The sequence below is a fragment of the Protopterus annectens genome, chromosome 6.part0 (assembly GCF_019279795.1).
Source record: "Protopterus annectens isolate FY-2018-M chromosome 6.part0, PAN1.0, whole genome shotgun sequence".
In the NCBI taxonomy this organism is placed as follows: domain Eukaryota; kingdom Metazoa; phylum Chordata; order Ceratodontiformes; family Protopteridae; genus Protopterus; species Protopterus annectens.
In genome coordinates, this window is record NC_056737.1 from 537,349,404 (window position 1) to 537,373,665 (window position 24,262).

The 24,262-nt window shown below is 37.9% G+C and overlaps 1 protein-coding gene across 1 annotated transcript in view; it reads right to left on the reverse strand.

The window, feature by feature from the left end:
• The window catches only part of MIPOL1 (mirror-image polydactyly 1), a 3,346,766-nt gene that overhangs the window by 3,025,393 nt on the left and 297,111 nt on the right, over window positions 1-24,262 (reverse strand). The window contains exon 4 of the mRNA XM_044073550.1: window positions 8,101-8,506. Within this exon, the coding sequence (XP_043929485.1) occupies window positions 8,101-8,506 (406 nt within the window). The remainder of the gene's footprint in view (window positions 1-8,100; window positions 8,507-24,262) is intronic.

Consider the following 24,262-nt stretch of genomic DNA (forward strand, 5'->3'; position numbering starts at 1 on the left):
CTGATATTTACAATGCAGAGTATGACAGCAGACGTATTTGAGTAGACTACATTAATAAATAGCTGATGTTTACAAATCAAATATACTGCCAGAAACAATCCATACAAATGAGTGCACTGGCAAGTGTAACTTCAGATCAGGGTGAACATTTATTGGTAATGGTTTGTAGGTTAGATAACAGAGAAAGAGAGAGAGAGAGAGAGAGAAAGAGATACCCTAACAGTAGGCTTTATCCAGTGTTCTACAGCATTTCAACTAGGTGTAATTTAAGCTTTTGTTTGAAAACTTATCAGTCAGCTTATGGCTTTAAGCTTGCTGGTCTTTTCAGCAGATTAACATCCACTATTTACCATGTGCCTGGCATAAAATATTATGACTAGTCCAATCAATACTTAAAGTGAATAATCTTTTTCCAACAAACTCCACTGTCAGATGCATCAGACCAAGCAACTTCTACAGGTTTTCGGTAATTCATTTCACATTCATAAATAATTATTTTTGACAGGCATGTGCACAAAGAAAAAAATCACACTCTGTGTTTTACTCTTAACAATACAAAGTTAATTAACAGTTTTACATGAAATTGAGAAACTAGACAAAATCTAGACAGGAATGCACTTCAGAGGAGAGCTCTTAATTCACTGAGAAATTAAGAAAACTGCAACAAAGCAATTACAACAAAGTTACAAGCCTCAGTCTAAAGTGGGGAGAAAAAAATAGCCCGATGATGGTCTAAATGACTGTACTAATGGATAAAGCAGGAAAGAATTACAGGTGTCAATCAAATACCTTGTCAGCTCAATCTATAAGCATTTGCTTTAATCAGGCTCAGTAAAGCCAAATCCATTGAATTCTATTAGGCAATCAAAGATCTTGTCAAAATGCAGTTTCATAAGTCTCATGATCACAAATCCCACATGATAAATATTTTTCTGTACTTCTAATCATCAGTCAGATGAAAAAAAGAGAAGAGATATCAACAATAATTTGACAGCACTTTAGCAGGATGACAAAAACAAAATGTCCAAGAACAACGACAGTTGAGTTGAAATAGGTATTTCAACTCAACTGGTTCCAGTGCTTTGTTTCAATGACAAAAACAAAATGCCAGATTTCAGTTGTATCCCAGCCATTTATATTACAGAAACTATTTAGTAACACACTGCCTGGCTTATGGGAAGATGCTAATAACCTGGCTTAAATCTTATAATTATACAAAAGATAACAGAACCAGAATATATGAACTTAAAAACCCTCTCCCAATTTCTCACTCCTCAAAGGGTTCCAAGTAAACGTGACCTTATCAGGGAGGCATAAAAATACATAAACCAGGTATTTATGATCAAAGCATACCCAGCACATAACTGACCATAAGTTATAAGCTAACTTTTGGTCTTATTGACATTTGGGGGAACGGCAAAAATTATGATTTGAAACCAACAAGACCTTGTAACAACACAGAATTATATGAATGATATTTAGTCTTCTCTGGATTCACAAAGGAAAGATACTCTGTGCAAGAGCATGTATGTAGAAACTCCCTGCCTTGATGTAAAATGAAACATTCTCATCTTTCTGTGAATGCTTCGGTAGACTTAGTGGCATTTTGACCAATCAGTTATTCAAAGAACATATGGCTATTTTAACCTATACTTTGGAACATTTACCCTTCAAATACAGAGAGAAGAAAACCAGTAATACTGCGTACCATTACTGAGCAGTGATACTGTGTATTTGGAACACAAAGAAGCTATCAGAAGCTCAGTATTATTGCTTTACTTTGTTTCAAAGCTACGAGGAGTACTAATGAAAATGAAATAAATGGAACAGCAGGTTGACAGCCAGACTTCCTTCATAAAATGAGAGGATATCCCAGAGCTTTTACGAGATGGGAGAGACCAATTCTGCTGTTTTCCAAACACAAGTATTGTCCGATGTTCTTCATCTCACATTGCTGCAGTCCTAACACTTGGGTAGTCCGCTGTCCCTCGGTCGGCCCGAATATCAGAGTATAAGGCTGACGTCGGTCAAGGCGCATTTGACTGACATCAGAACGTCAGGGTACAAATGCGCATGACCGACGTCATATCCTCAGTCTTTTTTGCCGCATGGTCCGATGCAGAAGCAGTGTTGCAAGTGCCGTTCTGAAATTTTTCGAATTCGGAGTTTCAGACCGAAGTCAGAGTTGGTTAAGTACCCCGTTGGGGAATATTTTGTTTTTTTCTTGCCTCAGTGGTTTACCGGATGTCAGAAAAAGTGAATAACTGTATTTCTTGTGGGAAACAGATACCGCATAGGGATTACCATAATTTGTGTATACCTTGTTTGGGACCTGAGCACGACGTTGTTGGGTGTCGCTTTTGTGCTAGGTTCAATAAACGCACTATAAAGCGAAGGTTGGATTGTGCCAGGTTGGTCTTTGGGAAGCGGTGCAATTACAATATGCCGTCGGATGCTCCGGCCGCTTCCTCAAAGAAGCGCAAGGACAAGGCAGTTAAACCTAGGTTAGAGGAGTCGTCCGAACCGGACGCCGGTTCTTTAGAGGCGTCAGTGGAACCGGTGGTTCCGACGGAGGCCTTTCTGGATTCCCAGGGAGAAACTTTGATTTTACAGGATGTGGCCTCCCAGGAGGCAGGTCAGGGTGTAGGGGCTTCTCAGATAACTGTACTCCCCTCCCTTCCTAAGGGGTCTAGGCCCTCTCTTTCTGCTTCCAAGGCTTCTCCTAGAGGCAGGTCTAGTTTAGCTTCTGTGGGTGTCACTCCTAGTTCTTCAGGTTCTGTGCCCAAGAAGCACATGCTTAAAATGGCAGAAGATTTAATTACTTTAATTAGGGGCTCTATGCCCCCTCCTGATAAGAGGCCTAGGATGGAACCAGTGTTGGGGGATTATGAGCAGGCTTCGGATGTGTCTGAGCCTTCGGCTGAAGACTTGCAGGAGTATTCTCATTATTCTGATTCTGATGTGGATGATTCTACTCCTTCTGCTTCTCCTCCTGAGGATTTTTCTTTTCAGAGACCCTTCACTCCATGAGAGAGCATTTTAAATGGGAAGGTCAGGACTTCTCTGATTCCAGGAAAAGGCTTAGGGAATTTTGTTTTACCCCAGCATAGGCCTTTGGCTATACCTCCTGTTCTGAATGTGGTGGAAGATGTGTTTGCGGAGGCTTCTCTTAATCCTGATTCTTTGCCTCCTGCTCCTGTTAAACCAGATAGGTATTACAGGGTACCTGAAGCTCATAAGTATCTTTTTAAGAGTCCTAGGGCAGACCCAGAAACTGTTAGCCAGGGGCCTAAGGGTGTTAAGGCTTCTGTTGTCAAGAATCCGGTTCCTGCAGATAAAGAGGCCAGGGCCTTGGATAGATGGGGAAAGAAAGTTTATACTTCTTCCACTCTTGCCATGAGAGCTTTGAATTGCCAGTTTCACATGTTGAAATATCAAAATTATCTCCTTTCACAGTTGAAATCTAAGGTTGATGCTTTGGCGGAAGGTATTGATTGTAAAGAGTTACAAGATTTAGTGCATGTTTCTGAACAGGTGGGTAAGCATTCTTTGCAATGTGGTTTTGATGCTGTACAGGCCTCGTCTAGGGTGGCTGCCACTGGGTCAGTTCTTAGGCATGCCTGGCTGAGGGATCAAAATTTATCTGACCATGTTAAAACTAGGATTTTGGATGCCCCTTTGCAATCTGATGTCTTGTTTGGTTCTCCTGTTGAGACGGTTTTAAAGAAAATGGAAGACAAGGCTAAGTCTATGCAGACTGTTAAAGATTTTTTGCAGGTTCAGCCTCCTAAGTTTAGTAGAAATTGGCCTACTAAGGGGTGGACGTATCCTTCTTATGATTCCCAGTCTAGGGGTAGATCTAGACGTGGCAGGGGCAGAGGTCAGGGCTCTTTCAGGCCTAGAACAGGGAGTTCTCCTGCACAGTCTTCGGGTGAGGGCAGGGGTCAGTCCTTTCGTAAACAGACCCAATGACCTACCTTTTCAGCTGCCAGAACCTTCTCGCCTGGCAGCACCTTTGGGAGGAAGGTTGGCACTTTTCAAAGAAAATTGGAGTTTGATTACCCAAGACAGATGGGTATTGGATATCATACATCATGGTTACAGGTTTTATTTCCATACCTTGCCTCCTTTCAAAGGCATGCCAGACATTCCTCCTCAACAAAGAATAGAGGCTCACAAGCAAATTTCTCTGTTACTCCAAATAGGGGCCATACAGCTGGTTCCTATGCCAGAAAGAGGCCTAGGATTTTATTCTCGCCTGTTCCTTGTACCAAAAAAGGGGAACACGTGGAGACCAATTTTGGATTTATCTATCCTCAACACTTATCTGGACATTCCCAAGTTCAAAATGTTGACGTTACAACAGCTTTTACCTCTGCTGGGCAGGGATCACTGGATGGTAACTTTGGATCTCAAGGAGGCTTACCTTCATGTTCCTATCAGGCTAAGTTGCAGGAAGTATCTGCGTTTTCGGACTGGGACTTCTCACTATCAGTTCTCTGCATTGCCCTTTGGCTTATCTACTGCCCAGAGTATTTACGAAAGTTCTGGCTCCAGTGATAGCTTTCTTCAGGCTGAAAGGAATTCAAATCTATCCTTATTTGGACGATTGCCTGATTCTGGCTCAAGGAAGGGACGATCTTCTTCGTCATTTGGAATATGTGATAGCAGTGCTAAGATGCCTGGGGTATTCTGTGAACGAAATAAAGTCCAGTCTAGTACCCTCTCAAGACATGTGCTTTCTGGGTGTAAGACTGAATACAGCATCCCAGATGGCCTTTCTAACCCCGGACAAACAAAAGAATCTTTCCCTTTACTTCCATCATCTATCTCTTCAGTCCGGGCTGACTGCAAGGACAGTCCTTCAAGCCTTAGGGTTCATGGCATCTTGTATTCTGGTGCTTCCCAATGCCAAACTGCATATGAGGAAGTTGCAATGGTATCTCAAAAATGTATGGACACAGCACTGCCAGGATCTGGACACTGTCATTCCAATAATACCTTGCATTCAAAAGGAATTTTTGTGGTGGGCTCAGGAATGTCACCTAAACAAGGGACTCTCTGTGACCCGGCCAGAGGCGAGTCAAATTTTAACGACACATGCCTCGGACAAAGCTTGGGGAGCTCATCTAAACAGAAAGTGGATACAAGACAAGTGGCCTGTCAGACTACAGCATCTACATATCAACTTGAAGGAGATGTTAGCAGTCCAGTTTGCATTAATAGCTTTCAAGGATTTACTTCTTCCAGGGCAGGTGTTGATTCTAACAGACAACACAACTGTCATGTGGTACATCAACAAGCAAGGGGGAACACATTCTTATCCTCTATGCAGGCAAGCAATGATTTTGTGGGAGACTGCTCTCAGTTTACAACTAAGTCTTCAGGCAAGGTTTCTGCCGGAGCACAGAACTCCTTAGCAGATGTGTTAAGCAGACAAATCATGGATCCCCACGAGTGGAAACTGGATCTTCATGTATTTCAGAAATTGACAGTGTCCTGGGGAACTCCAGACATAGATCTGTTCGCTTCTCCACTAAACCACCAGCTGCCAAAGTTTTGCACAAAGAGGTTTCATCCCACAGCTTGGAAAGTGGATGCTCTTTCTTTCAGTTGGAAAAATCTTCATGTGTATGCCTTTCCACCTCTGCCTCTCCTCCCAAAGGTACTTCTGAAGGTCAGACAGGACAAGCCAAGGATGATTTTAATAGCTCCAGATTGGCCTCGACAGCACTGGTACCCATTACTGAGAAGTCTAGTACGGAAGCCTCCATGGCCTTTGCCTTTGATTCCACATCTGTTGTCCCAGGAGGACAGTCATTTGCTCAATGTCAAACTTCACTCTCTTCACCTAACAGCCTGGCATATTCTGTTTTAAACCATAGAGGGTCTCAACTTCCACAACAAGTTTTGAATGTGATTTTGGAAGCTAGAAGGCCTAGTACAAGGAAAGTGTACGCAGATAAATGGAAGAGATTTTTTTGGAGTGCAGCTAAGGATTTGGATGTTTCTGAGCCTGATTTAAGTGTGGCTCTTCAATATCTTACTGAGTTGTTAGACAAAGGTTTGTCCTTCTCTTCTATTAAGATTCATGCTGCAGCAATTTCAGCTCACTATGACTGTGACCCACCATTGTTTTCTCATCCTTTGTTCAAGCAATTTCTTAGAGGGGCAAAGAATGTAAGACCCCACGAAGCTCCTACTCCTGCTTGGGATCTCAATTTTGTGTTGGAGAAACTCACTCTACAACCTTTTGAGCCTGCAGCTACTGCTGAGTTGAAATATTTGTCATGGAAGACTGCTTTTTGTTGGCCATTACCTCTGCAAGAAGGGTTTCTGAATTGCAGGCCCTTATGGCAGTTGAGCCTTTCTTAATTTTCCATAAGGATAGGGTATCTTTACGTACTAATCCTTCCTTTATGCCTAAAGTGGTTTCTAGTGTGGCTTTAAACCAAACTATTCATTTGCCTACTTTTTATGCAAATCCCCAAAATAAAGGGAAAAGATTTTGCACACTTTAGATGTACACAGGCAGTTGCGATATTATTTGGACAGAACTAAAGGGTTCAGACAATCTCAGCAGTTATTAGTTTCTTTTGCTTTGTGCTCTCAGGGCAAGCCCGTGTCAAAACAAACTATTTCTAAGTGGATTGGATTTTGCATTGCTTTCTGTTATTCCCATCATGGCAAAGAGATTCCAGCTGGGATTAGGCCTCATTCCACTAGGGCTACTGCCACTTCAACAGCTTTTCTGAGGGGGATGGCAACTAAGGATATTTTGGAGGCAGCCACTTGGAGTTCAGTGCATACCTTCTCTAGGCATTACCACCTTCCATTGTACTCTAAATCCAGGGCTGGTTTTGCCACTGCTGTGTTGCAGGGCATTTTGGCAGCTCCTGCTTCATTATAGTTTAGCCATCCTCCCTTACCTCTGCTTTGGGATTCTACCCAAGTGTTAGGACTGCAGCAATGTGAGATGAAGAACATAGTACAGTTTTGTACCTACCATAAATGTAGATGTTCGAAGATCCACATTGCTGCAGTCACCCTCCCTCCTTCCCCTCTGTAGTTTGAGGTGGTTGTGTGGGTTGGGTTATCTTTCTGAGGTATATTGTGTATATTGTATATATTGTACATATTTTTGGTGTTAGGCTGGTTGGTTGTTTAGTTGTTGTCTATGGGTTTTGACCTTTCTTTTTAGGGTCTTCTGACATCTGGGGCAAGAAAAGACTGAGGATATGACGTCGGTCATGCGCATTTGTACCCTGACGTTCTGATGTCAGTCAAATGCGCCTTGACCGACGTCAGCCTTATACTCTGATATTCGGGCCGACCGAGGGACAGCGGACTACCCAAGTGTTAGGACTGCAGCAATGTGGATCTTCGAACATCTACATTTATGGTAGGTACAAAACTGTACTTTTTCCCTACTACAACCGTATTACCTATAGTCACAGTTGGGTAATCAGCCAAGTATGGTCTGGAATGGCTAGATCTCCTGCTGTTTTGTGCTTCTGGTTACTTAGTCTGTTGCAAGTTACTTTAAATCTGCTCATACTCCAAGTAAAATGCTTAACATTTCAGTTTAGCCTGGATATCTAGTGTTATTGCCAGAATGGTCTGAGTAATGTATAAAACTAGAGGTAAGACTTAGCATTTATAGCTCTGAAGAAATTTTAGGAGAGTGCAAACAGCCTGCAATATAAGCTGAACACAGGCACAGCATGACAGATGCCTAGACTCAATTCAGAGCACAGTATGACTCGAGAGTTTACAGAATCTGCATCTGCACTAAAAATGGTACACTATGCTGGAAACGTATATATGGCCTACATCACAGCTAGTTGTGTGCGTTAATGTAGTCCTGTTATCCAAAATTATAAATGTGCATAGATGGCTATAGAGATCACCAGTAAGTAACTATCCAGACAAGTCCTTCTCAGTGTCCAACTGGTATATTGAACTAAAACCAAAATGAAAATTTAATTTGTTAAGTGGCACAAAAAACAGGGAGAAATATGTGAAGTTGCTTATACATTTTCTCATCTATACATGTGTAAGATGGGAAATCTGGAAACTTCCACTTACAACAGAACTCACCTCTGACTTTGACTGGCAGTGCTTGTCAATTGGTTGCAATCTGTAGGTTGAGTTGCTACTGCAGAAGCATTAGTTTTGTTTAGGGCAGTATTACTGTGCTCCAACTGTGCGAACATACTTGGATCTCTACCTACCACAACACAACCAGCAGGATCCATTTGATCAGAAAGATTCGAAAAGTATTCTTGCTTTGTTATTTTAGAAGAGCCCATATCATCTGTGCAACTACTACTGGAAATAGCAGCACTATGAACACATTTTGGATCTTCTGCAGATTCATTCAGCTGCTGTACAGCATCAGGAACTTGGCCAACTGGTTCATGTAATTTAAAATGTAGATTGACGATCACATTTTTTTCAGTTACAGACTCGTCTTTTTTGTTTGGGAAATGGTTCATCTCTTCCCCTGTACAAACAAAGAAAATAAAATGGTTTCTTTAGCTATAAAACATTTCTGACCTAAGTGAATGTTTTTAAGAAATGCAAAATACTGAGGCAGTTCTATTAATGTCCAGCTATTTTTCTATATTGTTCTATATACTGTTTCTAGAAAAAAAACAATATTGAGAGAAGATTACTCTTGAAAAGACTACTTGCTTTGGTTACCCAGCTACAAATTATATTTTAGAAATATACTTGATCAAAATGAGGCTAGTAGAATCATAGCATCATGAAAGATTCATGATGGCATCTAATGTGGAATAAAGCAATGTTGCAGCATGTTCAGAAATAAGGACTAGTTACTACCAAAAGATAATTATATTTTGAGTATTTTTTGGGCAACCAAGCTTGGGTTATGTCATTATTACTCTGACAAAAGCTTACTGTATACACCTGAAACTGCAAATTCATGAAGTAGTACAGAAGAAAATGAAGGAACTCAAGTTTTAATCCAAGTGCCATCAAAAAAGTCCATAACTATATAAAACTGAAGAAAAACCTGACCAGTACCTATGCAATATGGTACATTTGCAAAAGAAATTAAGCTCATTAATGATCTCAAAAGACTTTTACATTTTGACACTACTGCCAATAAAACTAGCCAATGTTTGTGATAATTTGTTCAAGTCAGTAATACAGAACTTAGTTTAGGACACAGGGCATAATAATTCATGTTGTCCTTGCAATGCCCTTTTACATTGTCAAAAAAGTACACTTTTTGCAAATAAAGAAGTAACACAAATAATTTTTCAAATGAATATCAGCAGGCACAATTGAGCCACATTAGATAAGCCATACTCCTTTGATAAGCACTTGTTTTTCTAAATGTTTGTTTTCATATAGTCCTTGAAAATTATTCAGTGTGCCCAAAGAAAAAAGATCTTTTGCTAGTATGAAGTGCAACACCTTGGAATAAATCATCATCATTCTGGATCCTCTGTCACATGTTATGAAGTCACAGACAGACTTTAAGCCCTAACATAGATTCCATGTTTTTTATAGAAACTTTGAATCAGAATATCACACTAAAAAATATGCACATTAGCAAAAAATTCCAAGGAAATTCTAAATGTGCTTCTGAGAACAATGAAAAGGCCACCAGAACAAAAGACTTTGGAAAGTTCTCTGCTGCTGACATCCTTCAGTTACATAACTGAATTATTACTGTGCAGATTCAGATTGCCAAGATTGTTTGTGTTTCATTGTCTATTTAGCAAAGACTAAATAATTGTGCTGCAAGAGTTTTTCATTTAGCTAGAGAGGTGTGTGATTTTTGGATATGTTCCTCTATTAGAAATCTACAGTAGGTGTACATGATACTATTTATACTTATAGTCTTGGGAAATGCTCCATACCTACAAAATATCCTAATGTTAGTCTCAAACAGGAACTGCAATAAAAAGTATTACTGAAAATGCAGAAAAAAAAAATTTAATAAACTGTTCAAATGAATGTGTTGTGCAAGAGTAGCACTTTGTGCTTGAGTGTGTATGGGGGGAGGGTAACAAATGAATATATTTCTATTTCTAACCTTACTCTCATGACCTACAATGAATAACCAAAGTAATACAAGCAGTGGCACCTCAGACACACACACACACACACACACACACACACACACACACACACATTTTCAGACATAAAACATTCAAACTTTTTGCAGCACATTAAAAGCATCATTAATCAAATTACTAAACCAGTCAAAGAAGACAGAGTCTACTCAAGAATTCCATGTAGCTTGAATATTGTAAGAGATAAAAGAACTGGAAGTGGAATCTTAACAAAGGTGAAACAGCAAATTGCACAGAAATACATGGAATTTGTGGGAGCATTACAATAATATTCAGTAGGAGGAGTGAGGTTTAAGGGAATCGAAGAATCAAACAATTTATGTAATGTTGAACTGAATGACCGTTGTTACACAAAGAAAACATGAGCAATGTATAATGTATGTAAATGAAAAAAAAAAACAAATTCATATGTTTTGTCTTAACAGATAATTTAATAAAGCTGTTTTACAAAAATATGCAGCCAAAGCTTTTAGGTGGCTGACTGTGAAAAATGGATATAAAACATACCAATAACTTTGTTTCTAACAGCACTGTATTATCAAAAAGTCATCTGTCTGGCAGTTGTCGCAGAGGTACAAGAACTATCAAAAGCAAGCGGTTTTCTGGGGTCTGTGGTTTAATTCCCTCTGCCTTCACTGCTTGTGTGACTCTCAGCAAATCACTTAACCAAACAGTGCTGCTGGGCTGAATCTGAAAAAGTTCCATGGAGATCGGTACTCTACCCCAGTATACAAATATAAATAAAATAAATGCAAAATAAATAAAATTAACCACAAAAGGAAGAGGCCAGTGATTACCATCTTAAGATGTTTAATAAAAACCAAACGTCTGAATCAGATACAGTCTCTGCACAAAATGAAACTTTAAAAGCACTGAAATACACCATAAAATAACCTTCCCAGGTTATCGAAACGACCTTTATATAACACCATAAAACTTTTTTTGCCAAAATTGTCAGAACAAACACAGCTTGGTAGCATAAGTTGTATAGTATATACTGGAAACAGCAACACAACAATATAACTCCTCTAGCGCCTCGGCTTTTCAGCCTTTACAGAGTATACTTCTTCCCTCTGCTCTTGCCCTGATATACTACAACTTTCAGGCAATTATTCAATTAAATACATTTAACCACTTATTTTCTTAAAGGAAAATTTCCAGTGACATCCCATATTTAACCCTTTCGGGCTTAAAGTATTAAACTTTAAAATTAAAACAGATTCCATTTTCCAAAACTTCTTCTTAATGTCTAAATCATACAATTGTTTAACCTGTCCTAAAATTGCGGCTTCTACACATCTTGCATATTTCCACAATGAAATTCCTTAAAGTGTGATGCCACAGGGTTTTCTCCCCTGCCTTTTCTTCTCTCTCTCACATGTTCTTTTAATCTTTCCCTAAAACGTCTCTTACTTTTCCCTATATACACCTTTCCACAGGGGCATCTCAATCCATACACAATTCCTATACTATCACAAGAATATGTGTCTATGCAAGAAAATGTTTTTTTTTTCATTTATTTTATCAAAACCTTGTATGACATACTGACAGCAGCTGCACTTCCCACAAGGAAAAGTGCCCTGCATCGGTACTTCTAAACATCTTTTATCTAATGGAGGCTGAAACCTCCCATGTACAATAAAATCTTTGATACAATACCATTTCAGTAAGAAAACATAGGAAATTCATTTTCTTTTATTTTAAGATGTTTACTTTTTTTCTAAGATGTCCCAATGGTATTTAACTAGTTTAGTTAAAGTTTCAGAGAAAACAGCAAATTTAGTCACAAAAATTAATTTCTGTGTTTCCTGATTTTTTACTGGCCTGTATGAATTATTTCTAACCTTTTTGCCCATATTTTGCTTCTTCATTTTTGCCTTGCTTTCTTCCACTTGCATTTTATCATAAACCCTATAATTTTTGCTGCCTTATTTATTTCTCTATCACATTCTTTCTTCTCACTGCACAATCTTTTTATTCTCAAAAAGTCTCCATATGGAATGGCTCTAATAATGTGTGTGTGTGTGTGGGGGGGGGGGGTGACAACTTTCCCCATGTAGTATATGACTACTTCCCTCAAACTTTCTATGTATTCCTGTTTGAATACTATCATTGCTAATATCTGTTAGTGTTATATCCAAGAAATCTACTTTTGTAACTTTCTGAATCCCATCAAATTTTATATTATAATGATTATTCTGTATTTCCTGAACAAATTCTCCTACATTCTCCCACCCCGTTCACAAATAAAGATCAAATCATCAATAAATCTATAGTACTCTAATACATGATTTTTAAAAAAAGTATTATTGTAAATATATTTAATTTCAAACATACCCATAAAGAGATTGGCATACATGGGGGCAAAACCAGCCCCCATTGCAGTCCTCCAAAATTGCCTAAACAGCTCTCCATTAAACTCAAAAATATTGCGTCTTAAACAAAAATACATCGATTCCAAAATATAATGTGTCTTAGAAGTATCTTTTAAAAAGAAAAACAAGGCTTCTAAGCCATATGTGTGTTCAATATTTGTGTAAAGGCTAACAACATCCAGAACTAGAAAGAACATACCCTTTATCCACTTGATATTTATTTTGTCTAAAAAAATCAAAAGAATCTTTGATATATGAGGACAGCTTTTCTACCTTTGTCCTCAAATACATATGAAGACAAAGTGTCAAGTTATGTGTGAAGTAGCCATAAGCGGATACTATAGGACGATCTGGTGGAACCACTACACTCTTGTGAATTTTAGGAACACAAAAAAAAAAAGTCATGGTGTTATCCTTCACTGCAAATCTTTTGTGAACATCCTCATAAGAGAAATATTGAAGTCTCAGCTCCTTAATCAATAGTTCCTTGTACATTGCTACTGCTTCTAAATAACTATCCATCCACACTAGTGCATGCACACCTTATTTCTCAAATGAGTATTGCAAATGTTTAAATACTGAGTATAATGGAGTGCCACTAGTTTACCCCCTTTGTCAGATGGCTTGAAAATCAGTTCCCTATTTTGACTTAATTTTTGCAAATTTAACCACTCCTCCTTACTTAAATTGTATTTTATACCATGTCTGTTTTTATTCACATGTTCACATTCCTTGTCAACAGAAAACTGCAATATATTAGAAAACTAATGAATACTATCATCCTTGCATACAGGCATACATTCACTTTCATATGTTATATTTTCCGTATTTAACTTACAATATGCATCCATTTCAAAATCCGAAACACATGATTGAAAACTGATATCACGTCCTGTACTTTCTTTATGAAATGTCTCCACATATTGTGCAAAATATGACCTTAAATACAATTTTCTAACAAATTTAAATATTTCACATTTTAGTTCACAACACTGTGGTAAAGCCATGGGAATGAATTTCAAACCCTTATTTAACACTGCCAACTCTACTGTAGACAGTGTACAGCTAGACAAGTTTACCAAATAATTATCTTGACTACTATCATTTGTTCTAATACCACTTGCCTTTAATTGTCCGAGAACTGGAGTACTGTTCCCCATTACTGTCATGTCCATAGTAATAGTTCTTGGATCTTTTCTTGTTGTTCTTGCCTGATTCACGAAAAGTTCTTGACATATAACCAGGATTTGCTGCCTCCTTTAACCCTGGAAAATGATTTTCTTCCTCACTTTCTCCATTACCAAACGAGGATTCACTCCCCGCCAACATAACCTTTAGTGTTTCTTCTTACTCCTTGTTGAAACCTCACTCGTTGATGTTATCTCTGCTGATTGGTGGAGATTACGAACGTCTGATTACGTTCATAATCTCTAATGTCTCTCTGCAACTTGTCCTTTTTTCTTTCAATTAATTCTTTTTCATACCCAGCCAGTTTATCATTTACCCCAAATAGGAAATTCTCAAGCATGGCATTATTCAATTTTTGCACAATCTTTTGGCACATCTCCTTTGTTTTCAAAATTAACATTCGTCTCTTAAGGTCGTCCCTCTCTATTAAGATACTGACCCACTTAAGGCTACATTTGTGGGCAGCAGCAATCCACCTTGTATGAAAATGTGTCTTCCTCATCCTCTAAATTAAAAGGAGATGATGGACTCTTTACAGCTCAGAGACCCCGAGGTGTAATGTGGAGTTCTATATATCTTTGCAGGTTGAATGAATTAAAGAAAACTGAAGTCTCTTTGTAAATAAGCTTCTTCCACCTTGCCAAAAAGCTGTTGTATTTCAGGAGTCACTGCTGCCTCTCTGTTCTTCCCCACTACAGAAAACAGATTATTGATGTGATGACTTCTATTTTCTACCAAAAAATTAAGGGAGGAAGACGCTCCATAATTATGACCCTGGATATTAACATCACTCAGTTCCTGGGTCTTATTTTGGCTCGCTGGTACCCCGTCTGATGCAGATACCAAAACAATTGTCCGAAGTTCTTTGTGATCCATCCTGTGGGGTCTCTAAAGATTCTCGGCAGAGATTTGAAAGAATCACTGACAATGTAGATTACTTAACCACCAGTTCACAAGTAAAAAATAACCACAAAAGGAAGAGGCAAGTGATTACCTTCTTAGATGTTTAATAAAAACCAAACTTCTGAATGAGAGACAGTCTCTGCACAAAATGAAACTTTAAAAGCACTGAAATACACCATAAAATAACCTTCGCAGGTTATCGACACGACCATTACATAACACCATAAAACTTTTTTGGCCAAAATTGTCAGAACAAACACAGCTTGGTAGCATAAGTTGTATAGAATATACTGTAAACAGCAACACAACAATATAACTCCTCTAGCGCCTCGGCTTTTCAGCCTTCACAGAGTATACTTCTTCCCTCTGCTCTTGCTCTGATGTAGTACAATTTTCAGGCAATTATTCAATTAAATACATTTAACCACTTATTTTTTAAAGGAAACATTTCCAGTGACATTCCCTATTTAACCCTTTCAGGATTAAGGTATTAAACTTTAAAATTAAAACAGATTCCATATTCCACAACTTCTTCTTAATGTCTAAGCCATACAATTGTTTAACCTGTCCTAAAATTGTGGCTTCTAAACCTTGTACATTTCCACAAGGAAATTCCTTAAAGTGTGATGCCACAGGGTTTTCTTCCCTGCCTTTTCTTATATCTCTCACATGTTCTTTTAATCTTTCCCTAAAACTTCTCCCCTATATATACCTTTCCACAGGGGCATCTCAATCCATAAACAATTCCTATACTATCACACGAATATGTGCCTACACAAGAAAACGTTTTTTCATTTATTTTATCAAAACCTTGTATGACATACTGACAGCAGCTGCACTTCCCACAAGGGAAAGTGCCCTGCATCTGTATTTCTAAACATCTTTTATCTAAAGGAGGCTGAAAACTCCCATGTAATTTTTTTCCCCATGAAAATTGTTGCTCTGTAAAACCTATAGGAAATATTAAGATTTGTTTGTCACAGTAAAGTTGGAACTGGGATGGAATCAACCTTCTGGCAGAAATGTCTAGATCAAAATGTTTACAAAATTCTATGTCAAATGTCTAGATCAAAATGTTTACAGAATGCACAAGACAGACATTACAGACTTAATATTTTCCACCTCTCATAAAATGTCTCAAATATGGCAATTTAAAAGAGAATAACCAAGAGAAAACGCTTGTGATCTGTCCATTTCTCTTTTCACTTTTTAGTTCATGCATATATAAAGCAAGATAAAATGGACAAGTGGGCCACTTCTCAATCACAACCCTGCTCTACATATAAAAGAAATACAAATCAGTTACACTTCAATATAATAACTTTATAAAAATATGTGAAATGACCTGAACTCCCCGTGGTTTTGAGAGTCCTTAAAACACAGTCGGCACCTTTTGATTTTAGCGGTCCTGATGAGAAGAAACTCTCATTATGGTGGAGAGCTACAGCTCATCAGTGTGCATTAGAGTAGATCAAGATTTTAACTGAACATCAAGAAAACAAAAACTGCAGTTAAATTATAGTCTGCTCACGCACACTTAGAAAAAAATTTTCATCCTACTATATCCACAAATGTGCTGAAGGGATTTAATGATAAAGTTGAGAATTTGGAAAACAGCTGACTAACAAAGAGAAAGAAAACTGTGATTCAAAAGGTTACACAGATAATCTTGCCTTTATGTGGAAAAAATTATCATTTCTCCTTTGGGAAACAAGGAAATCAGTTCAGTGATGCATGCTGCAAGTAAGCAGAGGTTGAAGTTTTCATTCTTGTGGAATAAATCTCACAATGGAGATATAGTCACAAGTTAACCAGTTCCAGCAGAAAATACAGATATAGATAGGGCTAACTACAATTCTACAAGAAAGAGACAGAATGGTAACTTTCATCTTTACAGTCGAAAGACAGGTTTAGACAATCGGGTCAGAGAAGGTTTCAATCTACAGAATAAACATTACTGGAGATAAGGTTTTGTCTGAGCTCAAATTTCTGTAACAGATTTTCTCACCTCTGATAAAAATTGAAGAGTCTTCCTTTTTCGATAGTGACTGTTGTGTGGACAATGTTTTTACTATATCTCGTGTACATTTATCTAAAGCAGAACCAGGTTTACTTAACTTGGGTATGAAGTTTATTCTGTTTTAGCACAATTACACAAGGGTAAAGTGTAATGTTTTAAAATATGCAGAAAGGCACATTTATTTCATTATTACATTTTTTTTTTTTGGTTTTAATAAAAAAAGTTTTTTTTCTGATGTTCATGTCATGTATGATTCTCTTGATACTTCTACTAATAAATTACCTACATGGTTGTACTATGTTCTTCATAAGACCAGTGTTGCCATATTCTTAACATCCTCTATAACTCCCAGAGTTTAGTCAGAGTGGTTGGAGGAAGGGATGACTCACTCTCACCTTAGGATACCATGAAAGATAGCCTTAGAATATCCATTTCTTGCCCTAGACTGAAGACCCAGTTTGCAATACTTACTGAAGCTGTGGAGAGAGGACCAAGTGGCCGCTTCAAGAATAGTTTTAGAATCTATCAACTGCATAAAAGACTCTAAAGTAGCTACTGCTTTGGTAGAGGGGGCTTTAAGTATACCTGACATCTAACTGCTATGATTTGTATAACAGAAGAACATTGCACAGATCCATTTGGAAACAGTTTGCTTAGAAAGTGGAAAGCCCAATTTCTTACCAAAAAAGACACCAACAATTGGTAATATTTTATCACGATTTGTCTTTTCCAAATAAAACTTGAGCTGTCTACGGACATCAAAGGAATGAAATACACTTTCCTCCTTGTTTTGATGTACTGGAAAGAAAGCAGCCAACAATAACAGGCCGAGTAAACACTTAAACCAATCCTTCTTTCATGCCTAAAGACTTACCCTATACAGACGAAAATCCAAAAAGGATGGAATACAAAACAGTGCCTATAACTCAAATTCGTCTAGTTTAAGTTACTTATAAGGCAGCTTACCAGGTCTTAAACTTCAGAGAGAAATTAGCAACTGACTCAGACTGACAGTGAGTTAGCTTTTCTAATAAGCAATTCAAATTCCAAGATGCCAACAGCTGAAAGGCCTACCTTAAATGTACGATAAGTCAGACTTAAGCACTTCAGTGATACTGAAGGACCAGAGAAGTCCTATGCTGAGGTCCTGTCCTCTAGTTAGACATCAGACAGAAAGCCTTTCTTATAGTGTGTTAGGTTTTCCAGCCTCTCTAAAAATTTGCAACACATCCACAGATAACTGGTGTCTGAAAGGAATTAAAATTCTATCATCCAAAATGTAAGTATCAGAAACTACAGAATGGGATTTTATCGCAACCTCCTGTCCAGAATAAGTAGATTAAGCAAGATTTAGTGAGATTATGGAAGCAATCCCAGGCTAATTCTTAGAAGAGAGAGAACCAATATTTTTTTTTACTGGTAGCACTACCTGCTGTACTGAATTTTATTTTATTTTTTTTGACAAAAAGCATCTTTATTAAATTATCAATTATGACAAAGGCAATCATAAATTTATATAAATGAAAACAAACCATACTGACAGTCTTAGATGCAAGTATTTTACAGCACAGACCATACGGACACAATTTTATTTGCAAACATTATAAATCATTTATCTACCCATTCATTGTCTGTCAAACATTACATAGCTCATTCAAATCCTGTCTTCTTTTAAACCTCATTCCTCCCCTGTATTTATCGTTCACGCAGTTCCCATTTTTTCCTATGTAATTTGCTCCTACCCTTCTCAAAGATCCCAATTCCAGTTGTTTTACCTCAGTTACTATAACTGTTTCTAATTAAATTTGGTTTAGACTTTGATTTCCATTTTCTAGTAATTGCTTTTTTGGCAGCCACCATAATTAGACACAGCAATGCCTTACTATGTCTAGGCAATTCCAATTCTGTATCACAGCTCAAAAAAATAATTTCCCTAGTTGTACCAATTTGTTCACTCAGTATCTCTGATAGAGTAGTCTGCAAGGTATCTTTAAAGTCTGTCAATTCATTACACTCTTAGAAAATATGTTCCTAGTTACCTCTTTCTTCCCCATCACAACTCCAATATTTGCTGTCTACCCGAGGAAAAATTCTCTGAAGTCTACTTGGGGTATAAAAATATCTGTTTAAACATTTCCAAGCATACATCCTAAATCTTCTAAATTTTGTTGCATACTTGGGAGACAAACACATATCCCATTGTTTCTCTGTGGATTGCTTATACAATCTCTCCAATCTGTTCTAATCTTGTTTGACTGATTTTTACAGTTACCGTGCAATATTTTGTATGCTTTACTAATTAATCCTTTTAACAGCAGCATCTGTTCTACCTCCTACTAAAAACTCTATCAGTGCTGATCTTTTGTTTAGGAACCCCACCCCCATTTTCTTCTCTTTGCCTTTACTTTGATATCGATCCTTGACAGGGAAGGCAATTTCTAACCTGCAGTCCAAATAAATTCTTGGCATCTTCTCACTCTATTACTTTTCACTCGCTAGTTATTTGCTCCAAATACATTGGTTCCTTTGCCAGTTTTGTCCAATAATTTCCAGGCCCCTCTTGCCTATTGTTTGTATCCCTAGTTGCAGTCATCCCTACCAGCAGAGTCTCCTTTCTCCACTCCCATGTTGGCTTAGTTATTAGAATACTTTGTTACTTTACGAATATAATATTCAGTATGATTATTATTATTCTCCTTAAAGGTCTGCATCCAAAATCCCAGTCTCTCCTTGTTTCTTGAGCTCCTACCCCCATTTCATCATCATCTCTTTCCACTTTGATTTATAGGTTTCTACTTGTGATATGTACAGGGCCCTTAACCATGTAGCTTTGAAATACCCATTCAGATTGGGCAATCTCAATCCACCTTGTTCTTGTGGAAGAATCAGCTTATCCCACTTGACTCTTGCTATCTTGCACTCCCAGATAAAATCCTTCAGCCCATTATTAACTGTTATCAACAACTTCTCCAATGGTTGATAAAAATATATCTGACCTGCATAGAAAACTAAAGGGACTAAAAACATTTTAATTGCTTGCATCTTACTATCCATATAACAGAGCTTTCAATTTCTCAGTTTTTGTATTATTTTTTGTTTAGTCTATTCCCACGTATCCTTAGCTGCCACACTAGAATCATTTTAATCCATCCTCCTAAAGACTTCATTTCATCATGTCCCCATAGATATAGATATTGCTGAACCAACTTGTGTGTGAGTACATAATTTGCCACTACTGCTTTTGTTTTAGCTTCATTAATTTTAATCCAAGTAGAAGAATAACCAGTCAACATGGCTGAATCCAATGACATAGTAGTTCAAAAGTTTAATAAAACAGCATAAAAATGCTGAATAAAATATCATAAAAAATGTTAAAAACATCCAAGAAAAAGACAATAGCTTGTTGGCTGGTTATTCTTCTACTTGGATTGTTTGAGTTGCGTTTAACCAGTCTTCATTCGCCTGCCTTGGTAAGCCTTTCTCATTAATTTTTATCCCAAAAAGATTTGTAACCGTCTCAAAATGTTCCACAACACTAATGTCCTTTTCTGGTTTTAACAAGTATAAAGCAATGTTGTTGTGTCTTTCGGCTTTTCCCAGTTAGGGGTCGCCACAGTGGAACTCCGGTCCGCTAATGATTGGCAGTAGATTTTTACGTGCCGAGTCGCCGGCCCTGATGCACAACCTTCAACGAAGGTACACCCATTCATGCATGTCTCCACACAGAAGATGCTCTAGCTGAGAATCGAACAGGACAACGTCTTACTGTGAGGTGACAACGCTACCGCAGCACCACCACCACAGCTCATATCAAGTATAAAACAATATGATCTGCAAACACAGCCAGCTTTTCTTGACCACCCTACCAATTACATCCTTGATTTTTCTGAATCCCTCATTTTCTTTGCCAGTGGTTCTAAATAAAATGCAAATAGCAAAGGGAAAGAGGACACCCCTGCCTGGTTTCTATTCTTAAGCAGAAAGTATCAGTTAGGAACCCACACATTTTAATGTTCACCCCTGATCCCTCATATAGCCTCCTAATCAACCTTATAATGCTATCAGGGAATGCAAATGGTTCCAATGCCCTGCTCATAAAGTCCCAGCTTACTCTGTCAAATACTATCATTGCATCAAGACCCCACAAATGACAGTGTTGTTATTTTTTTCCTTTACATTCTGTTTCCTTCTGGATCATCAATGTTCTGATAACATTGTCAAATGTTTGTCTCCCCTCCACAAAACCACACTGATCCATATTTATCAGTTTTGGCATCAGTTTTGCCATTCCTTTAACTATTCTAGACAAACACTTTATATTCATAGTTTAGTGTTGAAACCGGCCTGTACGAAGCTGGAACTGATGGATCTTTACCCTCTTTAGGTATTACACTTACCACTGCTTTTTTTCCAGGATATTGGTCGTTCTCCTCTTAAAATACTGCTAAGCAAAACCTTCCATATCATCAGTTTTTTCCCTCCTAGTTTCCAAACTTCCACAGGAATACCATCTATTCCTGGGGACTTTCCTCTAGATTGGTTATACATCATCATTTTTATCTCATCTCCTCCTATCATAACTGTTAGTAATTGAGCCTCATTTACCTGTAACCTTGGCATATTCAATTATTCAATAAGCATTTACATTTGTACTTTTTCTTGATTTCCATATTTCTCTGCTTTATACAGACTTTCACAAAATATCTAAAATATTTCTAACCAACCAACAGATACTGCCAAAAATACTGGCCTACAGATTCAGTGTCAACTTTACCCCCCCCCCCAAAGGACCAATCACATTACCGGAAGAATGCCAGGCACCCAGCATTACTGCAGCACAGGTTAAAGATGCATTGTCCAAGACCAAGAATACAGCTTCCATGGGACACAATAATATCCCTGGCTGTGTTCCACATGAACTACAAAGTGAACTGGCACCACGTCTGTGTGCCTTGTTCAGTCACAGCCTTACCTCAGGCTTTGTCCCTACCGAATGTCACACTGCTACAGTCATCCTTCTCCATAAAGGGGGTGCAACTACAGACCCTGGGAATTATTGCCCCATTAGCCTGATGAGTCTGATATGTAAAGCTATGGAGCGCATCATCATGGACCTGATTACCAAAGATATAGGAAATCTCAAAACTCTAGAACCCATCCAATTTGGCTTTGTGAAAGGGAGATCATGCCTGCTCAACCTGGTTGATTTGTTTGAGTCAGTCACCAGAGCTGGGGATGAAGGTTAGGCAGTGCATACAGCCTACCTCGATCTAGCCAAGGCCTTTGATACCATTCCTCACTTGGGAAATATAGATAAACTCACCAAACTAGGCATCAACCCTTATACCACTAGGTGAGCTGAAAACTGGCTAGAAAAAGCCTTATAATATTAAATATTATTTTTCATTTACTTGCTTTCTCTTAAAAGTTCTTACTAGATCAAACTAAGGGCCTTAATCCAGTCATTCCCCTATGCAAGAATTAGAAAAACACAGTCATTTTTCTTGTGTAATGCTCTTTTAACCAGATATTTGTTCTTGTTTGTTTTTTTACATTACAGTGCTTACATTTCTTATAACTGAACAAGGAAAAAGAGAGAAGGGAGAAAAAAAAACAGGAGGACCAATTTACATTAGTACCACAATTACGCTTAAAAACAACAGAAAACTTTAAATGATAGCATGCAAAGAAAATCATGCACTATTAAAATAGTACCATTAAGGAAAAAATTCATTTACTTACAGTTAACTTTCTCCCTCCTCTACCCCTCTCCTAAGTATTTTTTCCTAACATTAATGACATGAAGTAGGGCATACGCTTCAGAGTCTCTTACAAGTTTAACAAAGTCCAAACAATATTTCCAGATTTGCTTGTTTTGTCATGTTTCACAAACATAATTATTGCTTTCTAATCCCACATTTGTCCATTTCCAAGTTACTGGTTTTATTCCTGTTCATCTCCATCTCCCAAATCCTGTCTCTGATTCACTTCCAATGTGCTCTTGATTCTTCTAGTCGACTCTTGTGTTTTTTCCTTCTCTCAAGCATTTTCAATTGAAACATTAGAAAAAGTTTCACCGGCCCAGTCTCTCTGTCTTCTTTACCATAACAAGAAGCAGAATCTCCTTCTGTTTCACAGCTCACTTTTTGCTGGACAAACTTTTTTATTTCCTCCTTAGCATGTATTTCATCAAAAAATTATTTTTGTCTCTCCAGAGAAAACATTTTTTTAAGACAGCTGAGTACAGGAGTTTGAATCTCAAGCTTGCTTCTCAACATTTCCTGAATAATGGAATAAATGTACTTCTCTTCTACCTGTTGTACAATGAGTAGTCATTCTCCCCAAACACTTTGCTGTCTTCCACTTTTAGTCCATTGCCCTTCTGCCACAGTTTTATCAGAAGCAACTCCTTCTACTGGCAAGATTGCATCTTTAGTATTAAAGGTCCGGGTTGCTTTCTCATAGCCAGGTTTGGAGCATACACATGATGTGCCCTTTCAATTAATAATTCCTGTTGTGGAATACTAGTTGACGTGCTTATTTGTGCTTTCATAGAATTAATACAGTCTGCTCCTTCCAGCTTCTCTGGTACAGCAAAAAATCTTAGGTTTCCCTATGTGATCTGTCCTCTAATTTTATTAATTTTTTAAACGACTCTTCTTGTGCAGTCTCACATTCAGCCAGCCTTTTCTTCATTTCGACATCTGAGTTTTGCAGTTTTATCACCTTATCTGAATATCTGTTTAAAGTTTCTTCCATTTTTTCCAGCCTTTTATTGTCTTGAGTTGAAATACTCCATCAAAGTTTCATTTATTTTAATTGTGTCTGTGTGTGTGGTTGTCTTACACTTTCCTCTAGGTTACTGGAAGTCATATCTGAAGTTTGCTGTACTTTTCGCAGTCAGTGTTTTTTCCTCATGGTTTGTATCCAATTCAGATCATCCGTATTTCTTTTTTCCTGGCATCCAGGCAGTAACCATACTAGCCATTTACTAAAATTTACCCAGAGGTATTGGTCCAATGGCCTTCTCTGCTACGTTGCTGATTTGGAGAGCTAGAATTAAGCTGTTACTTAATGTGCAGCCATCTTGGAACAGAAAGAGAACCGATACTGTGTTGGCTATAAAGAAGTCTGGAGAAAAAACCTTGGATTGTTCCTTGTTATCTTTTAGAATAGTTTGGGAATTAAAGTAAAGGGTAGAATGGCACACAGAAACATCCCTTTCCACATTACTGAGAAGGTATTTGTTGCTTCTGATTGTTTGCAAGGAATTCAGGAGGAGAACAGACTCAGTTGCCTGTTCTGAAATGAAGCAAGCAAGTCAATTTGAGGAACTCCAAACTGAGGGATAAGCTGAAAAAGACCTCTTTGGTCAGTATCCATTCATGACAGCCTGCCATGGACCTAGTTAAAGAATCTGCCAATGTGTTCAAATGGTAAGGAATATAGACTATGCATAAAGACCGAGTTGAATGGCTACTTCCTAAAATGTTATCGCTAGTCTGCAAAGGAGGTAAAAACTTTGATCAGTCTTTTTTTGAGTATGTACCACATAACTGTGGTGCTGTCTGTCAGAACTTGGAGATTACCTGCTGACTATTAATCAAGTCTATTATCTCATTGATATTGTTGTTAGTCTTTCTGCGTAAGTGGCTCCCATACAC